The sequence below is a fragment of the Callospermophilus lateralis genome, chromosome 6 (genome assembly GCF_048772815.1).
Source record: "Callospermophilus lateralis isolate mCalLat2 chromosome 6, mCalLat2.hap1, whole genome shotgun sequence".
NCBI lineage: Eukaryota > Metazoa > Chordata > Mammalia > Rodentia > Sciuridae > Callospermophilus > Callospermophilus lateralis.
The window spans coordinates 33,635,423-33,654,247 of record NC_135310.1 but is presented as its reverse complement, the minus strand read 5'-3'; the positions used below and the strand labels follow the sequence as shown (position 1 = coordinate 33,654,247).

General features: G+C 37.3%; 1 protein-coding gene and 3 non-coding genes across 4 annotated transcripts; all 4 read left to right on the top strand.

Annotated features, from left to right (window-relative positions):
- The first annotated feature begins 8,419 nt into the window (after positions 1-8,419).
- Rps12 (ribosomal protein S12) lies at positions 8,420-10,857 on the top strand. Its single transcript, XM_076859713.1, has 6 exons — positions 8,420-8,471; positions 8,594-8,644; positions 8,824-8,940; positions 9,832-9,934; positions 10,265-10,366; positions 10,766-10,857. The coding sequence occupies exons 2-6, from the start codon at positions 8,631-8,633 to the stop codon at positions 10,826-10,828; spliced, it is 399 nt and encodes a 132-aa protein (XP_076715828.1). The 5' UTR covers positions 8,420-8,471; positions 8,594-8,630; the 3' UTR covers positions 10,829-10,857.
- Positions 9,164-9,236, top strand: LOC143402664 (small nucleolar RNA SNORD101). Its single transcript, XR_013091739.1, has one exon. It is a non-coding gene; the product is annotated as a small nucleolar RNA SNORD101 (small nucleolar RNA).
- On the top strand, positions 10,109-10,184 carry LOC143402686 (small nucleolar RNA SNORD100). The gene has a single exon (XR_013091757.1). It is a non-coding gene; the product is annotated as a small nucleolar RNA SNORD100 (small nucleolar RNA).
- Positions 10,498-10,628, top strand: LOC143402681 (small nucleolar RNA SNORA33). Its single transcript, XR_013091753.1, has one exon. It is a non-coding gene; the product is annotated as a small nucleolar RNA SNORA33 (small nucleolar RNA).
- Positions 10,858-18,825: the final 7,968 nt, after the last annotated feature.

Below are 18,825 nucleotides of genomic sequence, written 5' to 3'. Positions count from 1 at the left end.
CCCCACCAAATGCACCTGTTAAAACCCTAATCCCACTTTGATGGATTTGGAGGTAGAGTCTTAGGGAGGTGATTAGGTTTTGAGGGAAGAGCATTTTGTGAAAGGGATCAGTACACTTATCATAAGAGGCCAGAAAGCTAGTTAGTTTTTTTCCCACTCTAAGATAACTCTTCTAGAAACCAGCAGTCTGTAACCCAGAAGAGGGTCCTCACCAAAACCCAACCACAGTGGCACCCTGCCCTCAGACTTTCAATCTTCAGAACCATCAGAAATAAAAGTCTGTTGTTTATAAACCACCCATTCTATGCTATTCTTCTATTGTAGCCCAACTGCCTTGGACAGTGTAGCTATGGGTAAAACATCTTGATGATCTTTTCTTTCTTTCTTTTTTTTTTTTTTTTTTGGTGGGGGGACCAAGGACTGAACCCAGGGGCGCTTAACCACTAAGCCACATCCCCAGCCCTTTTATAATATTTTATTTAGAGACAGGATCTCGCTAAATTGCTTAGGGCCTCACTAAATTGCTGGGGCTGGCTTTGAACTCGCGATTCTCCTGCCTCAGCCTCCTGAGCCACTGGGATTACATGCATGTGCCACCATGCCCAGCTTAATGTTCTTTTCAAACAAACTTTGCCTTTTTAAGTTTTTCTCAATTATTTAGCTTCTTATTATTAACTTATTATTATAAGCTTAACTTCTGTATTACCCATTTCTACTCTCATTTTTATTTCTTCTTTCTTCTACTTTCATTTGGTTCATTTTGTTCTTATTTTTCAAGTGTCTTAGGGCAGAACTTTATATTGCTGATTATCCTTTTCCTCTTTTCTAATACTAACATTTATGGCTTTAAATTTCCCTATATGAACATTGCTTTAACTACATCCCATAAATTATCACTCAGTTTGCAATATTTACTAATTTCCCTTATGTTTTCTTCTTTTATCCACAATTTAATAAGACCTCTGTTTCTTATTTCCAACATTCCAGATTATCTTTTTTATGGGGGGAGGTGTACCGGGGATTGAACTCAGGGGTACTCAATCACTGAGCCATATCCCGAGCCCTAATTTGTAATTTATTTAGAGACAGGGTCTCACTGAGATGCTAATGCCCCACTTTGCTAAGGCTGGCTTTGAACTCACCATCCTCCTATCTCAGCCTCCCCAGCTGCTAGATTATCTTTATATTGATTTTTAATTTAATTCTATTATAATAAAAGAACTATTCTAGAAGATTTCCATCTTAAGTTATTGAAACTTGTTTTATAACCTAGCATGCATTCCCTCTTTGTAAATGGTACCATATGTACTAGAAAATAACAATATTCTATCATTGTTGGGTGTAGTGTTCTACAAAACTTAATTATGTCAAAGTTACAGTTTTGTTCATATCTTCTATGATCTTGCTTATTTGGCCTAATTGTTCTATCAACTAATAATTGAGGGAGATTCAAATATCTACCTACAATTTTGAATTTATTATATCATTTAATTATTTCAATTTTGAAGCTGTTAATTTCTGATTACATTCTATTATTGACAAAGAACTATTCTAAAAGATTTCTATCTTGAAACTTGCTGAAAATTCTTTAGTTAGATAGTAAATACCTTACATTTAAGGTAAGTACTGACATGGTTGAATTTAAGTCTACCATTTTAATTATTTGTTTTATGTCATCCCTTCTGTTTTTTATTCAGTTCTTCTTTTGATTTAATTAAAAAAATATTTTGGAATTCCACTTTAGCTTATCTGTCTCTATCCCTTTCAGTTATTTTTTAATTGTTTGTGTAGGGATTATAATACACATTCCTAACTTTTCTGGGCTACTTAGTTAAAATTGTAACACTTCATATGAAACCTTGTAATTTAACAGATCACCTTAATTAAGAAACCTGCAGTTTTACAGATCCATGAGATTTTATATTATTCATCTCCCATTTTTAATGTACATATTTTTCTTTTTTTCTTTGGTTTGGCTGCCCTGAGAATTTTTCTCTTTACCATTGGGTTTCAGTAGCTCACTTATGTCCCTGGGTGTGTGTAGGTGTGTGTCATGAATTCACTGAACTTCTTAAATCTGTAAATTTATTTATTTAACTAAATTTGGGAAACTTTTGAATATTGTTTCTTCAAGTATTTCTATATCATTCTTTTGTCTCCTGGCCCTTCAACCGCATACACAGCATGTTAGACCTTTCAATTATAAATACGAGAGCTTTTGATTTTTTTACTTCTGTCCCACAGTTCATTGCAGCTCTATTGTTTTTCAGTTGCTTCTCTACCCCTATCCCTGCTCCATTCTTCAAGTTGGATGATTTCAGATTCATTTAGCTAAAAGACTGGAAATGTTTTAACAAAGCCTACATAGTCAGACAATGATAAGGAGGAGAATCTATATCAAAGAATCCTTAAATCTTCAGTCTTTCCAGAATCAATCTTTAAAAAGAAACATCAGAAAACAGTAGAGTTACTCTAAAGAAAGCAGCACTGGCAGCTGGAGTCCCACACACTCAGGCTTTCCCTCTATCCCATGGGAATACATTTAATATTAATTTAGGGTTTGCTCTTTTGGCCACTATGCTCTATTTCAATTATAAATTATCATGTTGCTAGTTCATAATGGACTGACTTATAAACATTAAGTATCAGCTCTACCTTCCATAGTATGTTTAGTTCTCAGGAACTCTTGATTCAGCCCTGTAGTGAGTATCTACCACATCTGGTGCTAGCTAGCAACTGAAACAAGTGGAAGAGGAAATATTCTGTACAAATGAAATGTGAAGCTGCTGTAATCAAAATGGAGTTGCTTATGTCCTAAGAAAAATAAATAAAGCTGAGAGGTTATAAAGGAAGAGTTCTTCTGCATGATTGACTAATAGTAACTATTACAAAACACTATCAGAACCACAAGTTTTCACAGAGGCCACCACAGCATTATGAAAAAGTATTTTTACCAGGGCATCTGGCCAGCAGCTGTCCATTCTACCTCAGATTGACATCATTCTTGTTATCATTCACTCTAGCCAAGGATTATTGTTTTGAATTAGATGATGTAATCCTCTCATTTTTATCTTTAAAAACTTTCCTTACCTAAACCTCCTTGGATATATCCATAGTTTACTATAGTATGCACACACCCATTGAAATGCTCTGATATTTCCATTCAGGGCTATTTCCAAATAAATGTCATTATTCTTTGGGAAAGTCTCTCTGATTTTATAAAATTTAGGGTAACATTAGTAAGGCTTAGAAATGTGGATAAAAATTTCACAAAACTCTCAAAATATATAAACTATTGGCATAGGCTTCATACTATCAGTCCCATTCTCCCACACAATCATATTTTTTCCCTCAATAAACTGGATTTTGCAATTAAAGACCTAACATACTAACTATACAAGCTACGGGACTACCAATAGCCTGTGTTAGTCTATTCCACTTTTATTCATTCATATACTTTCTTATTTTATTTTCCTTCTTACCAACTCCTTTTCTCTTTTGATTGTCCCTTTGACATATGGGAATTTATCCAAATCTTTGTCTACAACTAATGTTTCTTAAGTATATTTCAAACTATAGTACATGTTATAACAAATGAGGGTTAAACCTGTATATTCCTGAGCTGCATCAGGGTAACATTTTTCTGTTTTTTCACAACATTCATTTCCATCTATTGTACATATATCATTTGTACCCCCAGAGTAGAGACATTTCAAGTTTTCAAATAGAAAGTGGTTTTCTTGGAATGTCCAAGATGGAGTATAGCTACCTACCAACATCTTGATGTCACATTTTTAGCCTGTGGAACTGTGAGATGATAAATTTCGTTTGTTTGTTTTTTGTTTTTTTTTTAAAGCAATTTAGGGTATCTAGTTACAACAGCTCTAGCAAATTATAAACTACGTAATGCTAAACTTAGATGATTCTGAAATACAAATTTCTACTGCTGTCTCTTTCTAACTGCAATATTCTCCTTTTCTATTGATGAAACCTTTTATTACAGTGAGATGGAACCAGTTGTATCATAGCCGAATGTGAGATACAGTCATTCTTAAATTCTCAGTTATCTCCTTCCCACATTTCAACAATCATTCAAATGGTTTGGATGGTTAGGAGTATGGGCCTTAAAGACCAGTTTCTCCATTTACTAGTCATCTGACTTTGGACAACTCTCTAAGCCTGGGTTTCCTTACTTCTTAAGGAGAGCTAATATTGGCATTAGTACATAAGGTCTTTATGACAATCTAGGGAGAAAACACAGAATAAGAATTTAGCACCCTACCATGGAGCTAAGCTATACTCCAACCGCCCCCACCCTCCTTTTTTTATGATATTGGAGATTGAACCAGCTTTACTGTTAGAGTCTGTAAACAAGTCAGGATGGCGCCTGACATTTTGCCAGAGAAATGTTAGAGTCTGTAAACAAGTCTGGGTGGTGCCTGGCAAAATGCCAGAGGGAGTGGTTTGTGAAGTAACACCAGGGAGCCATTAAGTGTGGAGATCCCTTATTGGTTGACTGCTGTATCTATTTTATGTTAATTAGATAAGCTGTGTGGAATGTAAAAATACCATTCCTGTCCTACAATAAATGGCTTCCATTCCTGCTGTGTTGATCTACACGTGTGGATCTACACAAGTTGTGTGTGTCCCCCGCCCTCTTATTCTGCTGGAAGCTGCCCCCCTATTCTGCTGGAAGCGTTTCTTGTAGGACAGGAACTGTGTTTATACATTCCACACAGCTTATCTAATTAACATAAAATAGATACAGCAGTCAACCAATAAGGAATCTCCACACTTAATGGCTCTACTTCACAAACCACTCCCTCTGGCATCTTGCCAGTCGCCATCCAGACTTGTTTACAGACTCTAACACTTTACCACTGAACTATATACTCAGCTTTTAAAAAAAATTTTTAAATTTGAGACGGGGTCTAGCTAAGATGATGAGCTGGCCTCTAACTTGATTCTCCTGCCTTGGCCTTCAGAATTCCTGAGATTATAGACAGGAACCACCATGCCTGGGTGTACTTATTTTTTATATGTATGATTTCAAACTCATATTTGTGTACATTATGTAAATGTTATAATCTGCTTGTATAAGAATATTTTGCTACTAACCTTTTAATATATATTTTCTTCCACCTTTGACAATATCTAATATTGAAAGAGATAAATTTTAAAAAGTGAACTGGAGAACCTATATTAAAGATTCCTTCTATCATGAGTATGCACTTTAACTTTATTTGCGGGGTGCGGGGTGGGGGTTAGAACTAGTTATATAACTAAGATGATTTAAAAAAAAAAAGTAGGTCCAGTCCTAAGGAGGGAGGTTTGTGGCTGATATCAAAGAGATGTTCATATACCCATGTTCATAGAGCAAAACAAGAAAGGGTCTATGGATGAATAAATAAGCAAAATGTGGTGTGCACACACACACACACACACACACACACATGCATGCGGACATCATTCAGCCTTTAAAAAAAAAGAAATTCAACAAGGATGATTGAGAACATTAAGTAAAATCAGCCAATCACAAAAAGACAAATACTATATGATTCCGTTATGTAAAATTCCTAGAGTAGTCAAACTCACAGAGAAGGGAAATGCCATTCAGAAGCAAAATCAATTCAATTCATAATGAAAGTAATAATAGAATTCTGGTCTTTAAGACACTGAAGGTCTGGCATGGAAGATGGTTATATAAGAAATAATTATGATACAATGGAATGAGAATACAGTGATTGATTAAGATAAATAGTACTGAACTTTGTCAAAATCAAGGTGACTTTATCAGTAGCTATAGTATTTGGTTTGTGTGGTTTTGAGAGCTGATTCAAAAGAGGAATTCCTAAAACAATGTTAGCCATGGTGCATTCAGAAAGAAGTGTTTTCACTAACATGATTCTCCCAGGTATGTAAAATATTGGCTTTCTACATTAATATTAAAAGTGCTATTTTAATGTTTCTTTAGTCTATTCCAGATTTAAGCAATATGCACAATTCTGCTAGATCACCTCCTAGGTTAAAATCAGCCTATACAACCAGAAAAATGGGAAGTTGTACTCCATGTATGTATAATTTGTCAAAATATATTCTATTGTCATGTATAACTAAAATGTGGCATATATACACAATGGGATTTTACTCAGCAATAAAAGAGAATAAAATCATGGCATTTGCAGGTAAATGGAGGGCTTTGGAGAAGATAATGTTAAGTGAAGTTAGCCAATCCCATAAAAACAAATGCCAAATGTTTTCTCTGATATAAGAAGGCTGACTCACAGTGGGGTAGGGAGGGGGAGCATGGGAGGAATAGATGAATTCTAGATAGGGCAGAGGGGTGGGAGGGAAAGGAAGGGGGCAAGGGATTAGCAAGGATGGTTGAATGTGATGGACATCATTATCCAAAGTATATCTATGAAGACAAAAATTGGGTTGTCAACATACTTTATATACAACCAGAGATATGAAAATTTGTACTGTATTCTGCAGTCGGGCTGCAGCAAAATAAGGGGGGGGTTATGGGGGGGGTGGGGGGTGACAAGCAACTTGTGTACATTGATACAGCAGGAGTGGGAGCCCTTTATTGTAGGACAGGAGGGATATATATACATTACACACTGCTAATCTTAATTAACATAAACTAGATACAGCAGTCAACCAATAAGGAATCTCCACACTTAATGGCTCCCTGGTGTTACTTCACAAACCACTCCCTCTGCAAAATGCCAGGCGCCATCTTGACTTGTTTACAGACTCTAACACCAGGGTCTTTACAAATTGCTTGCTTCTTCTATGTTTTGGGGAAATGAAATATAATATGCTTAGCACACTAACTTTATTCTTCTTCCTTCCTTTCTTTTTTTTTTTTTTTTTTTTTTTGGTGCTGGGCATGGAATCCAGGATCTCACAGATGCTGGGCTATCACTCTATCAGAGTTATTTGTCCAGTCCTAACACGTTAACTTTAATTTGAAATGAGTGTTTAAACAATCCTAACCACATTCTTTCTCAAATATAAAAATATTTTAAGGGTAATTGTCAAAAAAATCAAAAAGGCATCTGTGCCTTGCCCTTACTCTGTTTAGAAGAATACTCTCTCCTTTTCTCCCCTGCTGATGGGATTCCCTTTTGGAGCCCTTTTCACAAGCTGCTACAATCTTGAAATCTTCTCCTTAACCCCAGGCCACCTTGCACCACCCTTGTGGCATTTAGACAATCTATTCTTGGCCTCAAATCTCAAGCCCACGTCAAAAAATGCAGAGCCGTGGGTACATTCTGGCTTTTTGTTTCTTAAGGCAAAGTTTCATAAATATTTGTGTACGTTACAGAAGACAGCTTAACACTTTTAAAATGAAACTCAAAAGCAGCTGAAAATGAACTCCACCAATTTACTAAAATCCCAGGACTTCTGTCTTGATAACTCTCCTATAATCTTATCACACGGACAATTTTCACAGCACTCAGGAGCCAGACTTTTGCTCTTTGTATACACCCATCAGGCACACAACAAAGGCTAATTGCTGACTGGCTGGTCAACTTGTTAAAAGAAGAGAGAGAAGAGAGAAAAAAAGATTATATTCAGCAGTTCCGTGTATTTGCTTTAGAAGTGGACTGGGGAACTGGCCAATTACTTCAAAACGAAACATAATTCTTAGGGGGAAAAAAAAAAATCACAAGTTTGGAGTTTTTCGAATTGCACCCTGAATTTGCCGACTCCTGTTTTCCAAACACTATGTTTTTCATTCCTATAGCACCCGAAGCCGCGCCCGTGACAAAGTGGGCATGAAGACATGGCGGGGGAGCCCTGCCCTAAGTGCACTAGGAAACCGGCACAAGACTCCATTGAAACCCACCACACTGAAACCGGAACCGACCGCCGGGTCACGTGTTCCGTCCAACTAACACACAGCCTGCCAAGTGGGTTTGCTAGAAGTAGCGAAAACGTGTTGGCTCCCGTTTTAAGGAAACAAAAATGAAGAGAGCCCACAGAATGACTTAGAAACCAAGGGGCAAAACGTGAAACTGGCAGGAAATTACAACGTGGCGTGGAAAGGATTAAAACTGGCGTTCTTAGGGACCCAGGGCGCATTGGCGCCGAGGATCCGACTAAACCACGCGATAGAAAGATTTGGTTCCTCAGGCACTCCGTAGGATGAGCTCTCTGGTCTTCGCAGGCCACGCCTGCCGTGGAAAAGGACAGTGAGAAGCTGCCCGCGTGTTGCCTGTTGTGCGCGCTGAACACTAGCCAATGCAAAGGCAGGGAACTCACAGTGTTCTTGTTTCTCAACAGTCTTAAACCGGAAACAGAAAATCTAAAAGTCTGGCACCGCGAGAGCCACCTTTTCTTTTTGTGGGCGGGAACACACATGCGCAGGGGACCCTAGCAAAACCCTTAAATACCGTCTTGCGGTCACGCGCGGCCTCTTTCTCTGCCGCCGCGGAGTCGCGCGGAGGCGGTGGCTCGGGGTGAGTTACGTCTAGGGTCGGCGAATGCGGTGGTTTTAGTGGGACTCGGTGACTTCTGTCACGGATGGGTGTTTAGTGTCCGATTTAAACACAATCGTCTTATCCGTGTTTTTGTTTTTCAGTTTGTTCAAGATTCAGCTTCATCCGTAATCCACCGCCATGGCCGAGGAAGGGTGAGCCCGGGGGCCTGGTTTGGGTGCGGGTTCTAAATAGGCCCGGAGCCTTACGCGCTGGTCAGGGTCAGCTGAGGCGCCATAAGCGTACCTGTCGTACATCGCCCACGTCTCCGTCGGGTCCGAGGAGTTAAATGTTGGCGAATTTTGGCTGACGTTTCTGATTTGTCGCGTTTCAGCATTGCTGCTGGAGGTGTAATGGACGTCAACACTGCTTTACAAGAGGTGCTGAAGACCGCCCTCATCCACGATGGCCTTGCACGTGGAATTCGCGAAGCTGCCAAAGCCTTAGACAAGTACGTTTATCAGTCTCAATACTGTGGGTTGTTGCAACCGAAACAAAACTTAGCCGAGGGAAGAAAGCGTGAAGTTCATGGTGTTAGCACAAAAGTTCTGAATGGCATCCGTTCTACAGGAAACCTAGGAAAAGCTATCAGACTCAGATATATATATAGCCCATTAATTTGTGGATTGCTGTTTTGGAATGGGGGCAAGCCGTTGATTTCTTAAAACTACAGTGTTTGAATGATGACTTAAATGTCGGATACCCCTTCACTCCTTTCATGGGTGAAAACATTACAGTCTGACAAACCTGTAGGTTGTGGCTCTATTCTCGTTTTGAGAATTCTGAGCCTCATAGCAGTTAGCAAATCAAGCATTATGCTAAATGAATGAAACATGAAGCTGATGTTTGTTGCAGAAGCATCTGGACTTTGAGGAATTGTGTGAGTATAATAAGGAATTTAATCAGAAACCTAGAGTACTTGTAAATATATTTGGTTGTCTTATTAATTTGGGGGCTTGAAGCATCTTTAGTTGAAGTTGAATGTGTTAAGGACTTATGTGCCAGATTGTCAGTTAAATTCACTTGTATAAGTGAATTAGCCGGTCTTGGTAGCAGTCTTATGCAATATATATACTTTGACAGTGTTAAATGTTATTTTGTCTAAAATCCCTTTGTTATGCAGTAGTTTATATCTTTACATAGTAGGTTTAGAATAAGAAAGTTGTTGTGGTTGTGTTGGCCAGATTTTATTTAAATACTCCCCTCTAAAGTTCTCAGCAGAGTTTTGTGCCGATAATGTGTGTGTGTGTGTGTTTAATGTTTTGTCAGTGTAGCGAAAGCAGAGACAACCCTTAGTGCAAGAGCATTGAATTTCATTTTAGTTGCATTTTTTTCATTTCAGGCGCCAGGCCCATCTCTGTGTACTTGCATCCAACTGTAATGAGCCTATGTATGTCAAATTGGTGGAGGCCCTTTGTGCTGAACACCAAATCAATCTAATTAAGGTAAGTTAATTTGCACTAGCTTTGGATAATTGGGCTGGTTTAAATCATGCTACTTGTATCCGGTCACATGTTGCTTTCGGCAAGTATACATTTTATGGGACTGACATTGTTCGTTGTGTTAAAGACAACTATCAAAACATTATGCCTGCAAAGTTGCTAATTGGTGATCTTGGTGCTGTACATGATGACAACTGGCTCCCTCTACTGAATTGCCATGAGGAAAATGCCATGTCACCCTTCTGACTACAGCTACCTTTGGGGTTTAATTTACTCTTAGTGGCATTAATATCTGCTAATAATGAAGTTTCATTTGTCTAATTACTGCAATAGGTCGATGACAACAAGAAACTAGGAGAATGGGTAGGACTCTGTAAAATTGACCGAGAGGGCAAGCCCCGTAAAGTGGTTGGTTGCAGTTGTGTAGTTGTTAAGGTAAGTCAGTATCTGGGAAGAAGGCTGTTCTGTGTGTATCCTTGTGTTGAGATAAATCAGGAAATGTAAGAGGAAAAAATGTGTTTCTTGACAATTTTTATGGTATTTGAAAAGAAAAATAAGACTTTTTAAAGCCAGCTAGTGAATCTGCTTACCTGCAAATGTTTCTGCAGAAATTTTAGAAAAAGCTGGCAATAATAATGCCATCTTACGAGCCTTAAGGACACTGAAGTCCTTAAGGTCCCTGAAAATGGCTACAATAAATAGTGATGGGAAACATTTCCAAATGTTCAGTTGTTAAAGCTTTATTAAGGCTTTCGTATGTAATTAGTGTTAAGAACTTGGGTGAGACTTCCAAAAGTTAATAACAAATTGTATGTGGTTTTTTCTTTTTTAAAGGACTATGGCAAAGAATCTCAGGCCAAGGATGTCATTGAAGAGTACTTCAAATGCAAGAAATGAGCAAATAAATTTTTCGTTCACATTCCTCACCTCTGGCTTTTTATTTGGGGCAGTTAAATAAGGTCCTTTTAGTGAAGGGACATTAACTAGCAAATTCTGGAAGCATGTTCTACAACGACTCTACGGTTTCTAGCTAAAAAAACAATTATTGATGTGGTATTAGCATTTAAACTTGAGTAGCCTAAGAAGCAAAAATATGCCTAACAGAAGGGAGTGGGGACTGACAAGACCAGCTTAAAACCTGGAGAAAAAGACTGAGTTTAGCATAGTAGGTATTTACAGATTAAAATCCTACAGCTTGATAGTGATTGCCAAAATCAGGGCAAATTAGAAAAGTACAAAGGTTAACAAATGGATTTAGACTGGGATGCTACAAATGCATGATATCCTAGTTAACTTTGATCTAAGATTTGGTCACTGAAGCAAGAGATGTTTCAACATAACCCAGTCTCAAAAATTGACCAGTATATTCAAGTTTCTGATTAAGAGCATGTGGCTTAAGTCCTTAAATGAGCCAAATATGGTACTGAATGCTTGTTGCACTGAGCTTAACCAGTTTAGCTGAGAGCTTACTGAGCTCAATGAACATGGTGTTCATGGTGGTGGTTTCCTGAACTGTTATACATAAATTAATACATAATAAACCCATCCAAGCATGTTTAGGTGCTGACTTTTCCTGAAAATATACACTCTAGCCTTGGCAGTCTGGATCATTGGAGCGTGGGATTCATTTTTTGTGGGAGATTTAGATTAGGTGGCTTTTAGGAGCGCTTCAAAATTTGAGTTCTGGAGATGTAGCCCAGTTGGTGCTTGCTTTATGTGCATAAGGCCTTGGGTTCAATCCCTAGCACCACACAAAAAATATCTTGAAATGTATTGTTAGGTTCACTGCCCCTGTTTGAAAGCTTTGGATCCAATTTACAACTGCCTTTAGACTTCTCACCTAGTTTTGGAATTTTTGGTGTATTTTTTTTTTTAAGTGTCACCTAGTCTGGTTTCAGAACAATGCTGAAATGATCTAATCAGTTGAACCTATAGGTTGGTTGCACCTGTCTTATTTTGATGTTTTCATGTCCACCAAAAATTTAGCTGTAATATCCATCCCCTTTTGATTTTAATACCCAGGGCAGTTAACCACTGAGCCACATCCCTAGCATTTTGTTGGTAAATCTGAGGCTGTCTTTGTTCAATCCTGCTTCAGCCTCCCAAACTGCTAATCACACAGGCATGTGCCACTGTGCCTTAGCAGTGCTTATTCTAATATATCTTTCTGTAGGTTTGTCAAAATGTAAGTCTTCATCACCCAAGTATCTATCTTTTTGTCCTTGGTATGTTCAAGGGTTTCTTATCACCACTTTGTCCTTTGCCATGCTTTGCCTTGTTTGTAATTCCCAAAGTTCAGTCTTTATTTCTCTGTAGCCTTTATTGTACCAAGCTTTAAACTCGGTGCTATTTAACTACTGAGCTACACTTTGTATTTTTAGACAGTCTTGATAAATTGGGTAGGTACTTGGTAAGTTGTTGAGGCTAGTTTCGAACTCCCTCCTGCTTTGGTTTCCTGAGTCACTGGGAATACAGGTATGCACCACCACTTTCAGCTTTTGCAGCCTTCTTGTAACATCCATAGGTTCCTATGATCCAAATGTTTTCACTCTGCTCAGCTTTAGACTATATTGTGCATCCAGAGAGCTTGTTAATGCCCATGTGCACCTCAAGTTTTTTACGTTTCACTGAAGTGAACTCATTTAGTCACCTTAAAAACATTGTTAAAGGAAAAGCAAGAGCTATTTGGTATGTACAAGAGTCCAAGTGTTCGACCATCAGTCTTTGGTAGCAACTTCCCTGGCCAGAGCCCTTTGGCATCCTCAACTGCTTTTATGAATTATCTGGATGATTTTCATGCTGGTGTCAGTTACTCATTCTAACCAGTCTCAAGTGATCATGTCCATGTGATTTGTGACTTGTGGAACAAACAAGGTTCACCAGGGAGCCCATGGAAGCTCTAGTGTTAGAACAGAAGCAGGGAGAGAGAATTTTTTAATATTTATTTTTTTAGTTTTCGGTGGACACAACATCTTGTTTGTATGTGGTGCTGAGGATCGAACCTGGGCCGCACGCGTGCCAGGTTAGCATGCTACCGCTTGAGCCACATCCCCAGCCTGGTAAAAAATAGTTTTATGAAACTGGTTGCTGTGTGTGCTCAGAATCTTGCTGAGTGTTTCCCTTTTGTGCCCTGGACAAAATGTCTCCAAGTGCTTGGTAATATTTTCATGCTCAAATGGGCAGAGTGATGAGTTCTGTTTATATTGGCTGTAAAAAACCTCCAAGTCAGTTGGGCCTGGTAGTACACCCCTGTAATCCCAGTGGCTCCGGAGGCTGAGACAGAGGATTGCAAATTTAAAGAAAGCCCGCATCAGAATTTAGCAAGGCTTAAAGCAATTTAGCCAGACCCTGTCAAAAAAAAAAAAAAAAAAAAAAAAAAGGCCTTGGTGTTTGGCTCAGTGGTTAAGTGCTCCTGTGTTCAATCCCTGGTAACAACAAAAGTCCTCCAAGCCTAGTATTCCATTTCTTTCTGTTCTTAACTGTTGTTTGGTTCTGATTTTATTAAAATTTATGTATTTCTCATAAGCTATTTTAAATGCTTTTGAAAATGAGTTGGGACATCCACATAGAACTTTTTAAAAGGCTGTATTATGCTGTATATTTAAAACACGAATTTGTCAATCTGTAACTGGATTGTTGAGGCAGTCGAACCATTTTATAGGCAAAGGTGTTATAAGCCCTAGAAAACCTCTGGAACATCTATTAGTCATGCTAAGGACTATTCTAGCCCTTAAAATGGAACTTTAATATTTTTTCCACATATATTATGCTTTAATCATACTTGAGTTTTCTTTTAATACAAAGACTTAGATTTAAGGAATATTGATAATTAAGCAGAAGCACTCCTGAGATCTATAGTAAAGGCAAGGGAGTATGTCCAAAGGAGGGGAAACAAGGTCACAGCTTTCTCCACTCCAGGCTCAGAATGGAGTAGGTTGCCAGCTGAGATAGGTAGGGCATTGTCCTCCCAGCTAGGCATTTTCAGAAAGCTCGAAAGCCAAGAGAATAGAACTTCAGTGATAAATTCAAATAAGCAGTATTGGTGGCATGGTGGACTAAGAAGGTGCCCAAGACAGAAGGAAGCAAGTTTTCCTTCCCTGAGAAACTTGTTAGAAGTCTGACTCAATGCTGTTACCATGTGTTGGGGGTGGAGGGATGCTTGGGGTTGAAGACTCGTCTTTAAAAGGGTGAACAAGCATTTAGAGTTTGGAGTTTAAAAGTGCAAGCCCGCCACATCAAGAGTGTTCAGAAGACTAGGACTAAGGCTCCCCAGGCAAAAAAAAAAAAAAAAAAAAATCATTTTTAATAATCATGGCTTTCACTTTACATAAGAGCATTAGCACATAGAAACTGAAATTAAGAGAATGATATGTTCCAGTCAGCTTCTTTTCTATAGCTTAATCTTGGTTAGTTAATTAAAGTTGCATTACAAACAGCCTGGTGGTGCATATCTGAAATTCCAGCTACTGGGGCCTGGGCAATTTAGCAGACACTGTCTTAAAATTTTAAGAAAAGGGGATGGGAGTATAGCTCAGTGGTAAAATGCTTGAAAGGCTTGGAAAGCAGGAAGGACAATGAACCCACATTGACAGGACAATTTTCTAAGCTTTCTCCTACTTTGCATGAAATAAACCCCTTAGGAATATTTATTTTTTTACATGTTCAGTAACCATCTTCATGATCACATTCCTAATTTTTTTTTTTTCAAATTAGCTTAGGGAGGGAAATGTACCAGAGAAGAGACAGAAAAGTGTTTTTATACTCTTTCAAGTGTTTTTTTTTGTTTGTTTGTTTGTTTGTTTGTTTTAATTTTGAGCTAGCCAAACTGACTATAAAACATGTAAAGTATCCTAGTAGTCCTTCTATGGACTTGCCAATCCATGAGGTTCTATTAACTTTTTATTCTTTGACGATAAAGGGAGAAGAGAAATTATACAGCATTAATTCAGCATGTCTTTAGTTAAGAAAACACATTTATTAGATCAATTACCAATAAAAGAATAAGAGTAGGGCTGGGGATATACCTCAGTTGGTAGAGTGCATGCCTATAAGGCCCTGGGTTCAATCCCCAGCACCACCAAAAAAAAAAAAAAAAAAAGTAGGAATAGCACTAATGTATTAATCACAGCTGTTAGTAATAATTCTGTTGGTTGGAGGAGGAGAATTATTAAGTTGAAAATCCCTGGGATATTATGGTGCTATAATAATGGAAAGTGTGGAAGACCATATTTTAATATGAATATTTTTACAACGTATTCAAACATATGCAATAGGCTAGCATTTTGAAAAATCACAAAAAGAGGAGATGAATGAATATAAAGTTGAATGCTAGTACAGAAGAGAATAGATTGGAAGGATATATACATACATCAATGTGTTAGTTATTTCTACAAAGGTTGGCATTTTGGTTTTTCATTTTCTCATTTGTTTTTCTTTGCTCTAATCAACATGTATTATTTTTGTAGTAAGAAATCTTTTAGTTAATGAAATAATGCTGCAATATGTTTTGGGGGTTAATTTCAAGTGTCCTTAATAAATTTTAAAACATTTTATTTTATGAATAAATTTATTGGTTTTTTAATAAAATTGCACTTGAATATTGAATTCATACCAAGCCAGCAGAGGGCAGTATAAGGCTGGTCCCAGGTGTGGAACCTGAAAAACAAAGAATAGCAACTACAGCAGTTCTTCCTAGAAGATTCTTCTCCCATTCTTTTTAAGTTTTCCAGAATTCTACTGGTGACAGGATGAGAGAACACAGGCCACTGTTGAGCTTTCATTTAGTATTTTGGTGGCATTTGTTTTTATACATGGAATCATCATTTGAGTTGAATTGAATAAAAAGCTTCTAAAAATAATAATTATATCTTGAAATAGACCTAATTAAGGATTAGGAGTGGGTACAGATCTTGCCTACCATACTCAGACAAGGCCCCTGGATCAATCCCCACCACAGCCAAAAACAAAACAAAAACCCTGATATTAGCATTGCCTTAAGACCACTTAAATATTTAAGCCATTGAACTAGCATTATTTGCACAGCATTTTCTATTTCTAATTATGATATGAAATAGCTTAAAGACATTTTATAAATAAAACATTACTTATTAATAATTATCAATTAGAATTCAAGAAACCACTGACTAATATTGCCTTTTTTTCTTTCTTCAAAGTTCACCAATTTTAATTTGCAATGTTATCTGTATGAAATACAAATCAGAAATTTAAAAATGTAAACAGTTGATTTTCAATAGATGCATACCATAAACCATATAGTAATGGAAAACAATTGGGCTCTTCCCTTTCTCATCCTAATTCAGAAGTAAGTGGATCTTATTGTGAGATTCCTTTGGTGAGCTATCATATTTAATCTTGGAAAAGTTTTTAATTCTTTTAAAGATCAACATATTTTAAAACATTTGTGGCTGGGGATGTGGCTCAAGCAGTAGCGCACTCGCCTGGCATGCATGCGGCCTGGGTTCCATCCTCAGCACCAAATACAAACAAAGATGTTGTGTCCGCCGAAAACAAAAAATAAATATTAAAAATTTCTCTCTCTCTCTCTCTCTCTCTCTCTCTCTCTCTCTCTCACATACACTCTCTTTAAAAAAATATTTTAAAACATTAGCAAATGTTAATTGTCTAAATAGTACATAGTTTTGTTTTTGCTGGTTGATTTTTCTCCCTTTAAGATAATTTTAATTAAGTTTTACCATTTTTTTAAAAGAATGAAATTTTATTTCAATAGTGGCTCATAACTTGCTATTTTTCGTTTAACAATATCATGGACATTTTTCCTTGTTAGTGCGTACTTCTTAATCATATTTTAGACTATTTAAACTTTTGTCTGTCTGTAAGAAGCATGAATTTTGAGGACTTATTCTAGGTTTTCAAGTCAGATTGAAAATCTTAAACTTCATTACAGAATGCACACTTTTTAGCTAGTGAGGTCAGTGCAGAGTAGCATTTTTAAATGTGCTTTGATAGACTGTCAGCTGAGGTTACTGAATTATTTTTATTTTTATTATTATTATTATTATTTTGGTACTAGGAATTTACCTCAGAGGCACAGGAGCACTTGACTACTGAGCCACATCCCTTGCTTCCACCTCCCCTTTTTTTAAAGCAGTCTTGCTAAGTTGCTAAAGGCCTCACTAAGTTGCAGAGGCTGGCTATGAACTTGCATACAATCCTCCTGCCTCATCCCCCCAGCTACTACTGAATGTATTTTATTTTTTGGTAGTGTTGGAGATTGAACCCTGGGCCTCCTGGAAATTCTAGGCAAATGCTGTGCCACTGAGTTACATCACCAACCCTACTACAGTTATTTTATATTCAACTGAAAATCGACTCTACAACATATTCCTTCAAGGAATAGTTTTAATCTATAATAGTGGAATGATGTTTTGTTAAGATTTTTTCTTTGTTGAGAATATACCTGGTGCTACTTGAAGAAAAAAGCTTCCAGAAAAATACAATTCTGGAAAAAAGGGCATAATTTGGATTATCAAGGCAAGTGGTGTTCTTTGGAGTTTGTGATCTCCACATAGTTGCTTCATGGCAGCATGGACTATATTCTGTGCTGTAGCATCAGTGCCTAGAGCAGTGTTTGGGTGGATCAATGCTCTAGGCTTTTTCATCAGATGAGTATGTTTGTTTCTGGCCTTTCTTTTCAGGCTTAGACTCCTCAACCTTCTTTTAACCTTTTACTTTTTCATGTTCTTTTCTCTCTGGCAACAGAAGTGAATCTTTCAGGTTGGCCTCTTTCAGACTAGTATGGTGCCAAGCTGTCTCAACTTCTCTTCTTTGCAGTTCCACTCTAGGGAGCAGGGCAGAGAAACATATCCTATCACAATATGGGGTACATGGCTCTAAGAGTCTGAAAAAATAATTTTAAAAGCCAGTTTGAGACCTGGGAATAGTAAAAAGCACATGAATTCAGGGAAACTATTTTTACACTACAATAATTCCTTTTTGAAGCCTATTTATTGAGACATATGCCAACAACATAGTATTGTACAAGTGATGTGAATTAAACATTACACAAATGTAGTATTTGTCTTTTTATTTTTCTTCTCTCAACTCAATCACCCCTCACTAAAATTTACAAACGGATATAAAAATCCTGTTTGTACCTGGTTGGCTTGTTAGAGAAATACTGAGTAAAAGGCCTGTGATATTTCACAGTGCTGCCACCAGGTTAAAAGGAACAAAATGCACATAAAAATGAATAAATATGAGATCCATAAGGGGAAAATAAAATATTAACATACAAAATGGTACAAATGTAAAACCCTGTCTTCTCTTTCAGATGTGATGTTGGATAAAGTTGGTGAATTCTAGGGGTCAGCAGATGTTTTACTAAATGGGTGTGTGTTGTGTCTTGCTGGGAGGTACTTGACACACGTGGGCCATAAAGTGATGCTGTTGGCCATTATTTGAGGAGGGAATACATATATAATTTTTAAGAAGAAATTAAAGACTTTTCTACCTCTCCCCAAAAGTTGCATTTTGAAATAAAATCATCCAATTCAATGAAAATATGTTGTTCTATTTTTTCTGTCATGTAGAGTCTAGAAAATTATACTGTAAAATAAAAAAGAAAATGATAACATGAAAGAAAGATATTAAAGTGTAAAAGCAGAATTCAGAGCTCCATGTGGAGAGAAAATGATACATATTAAATCTTTTAGATTTTTTTTAACAGCTTGACTAAGGCATCCAAAGCACCCTTCAATGTCTTTTTTGCTACCTCACGCCATCTTGTGAAGCATATCTCATTTAGAGCATCTTGGGTTGTTGTACTGCTGCCATCTGTGCATGCTGGGAATGGATGGCAGCACAGATATGAGTTTAATATTCAATCACAGTTTGAAACTGTTTGGGGGTTGCAG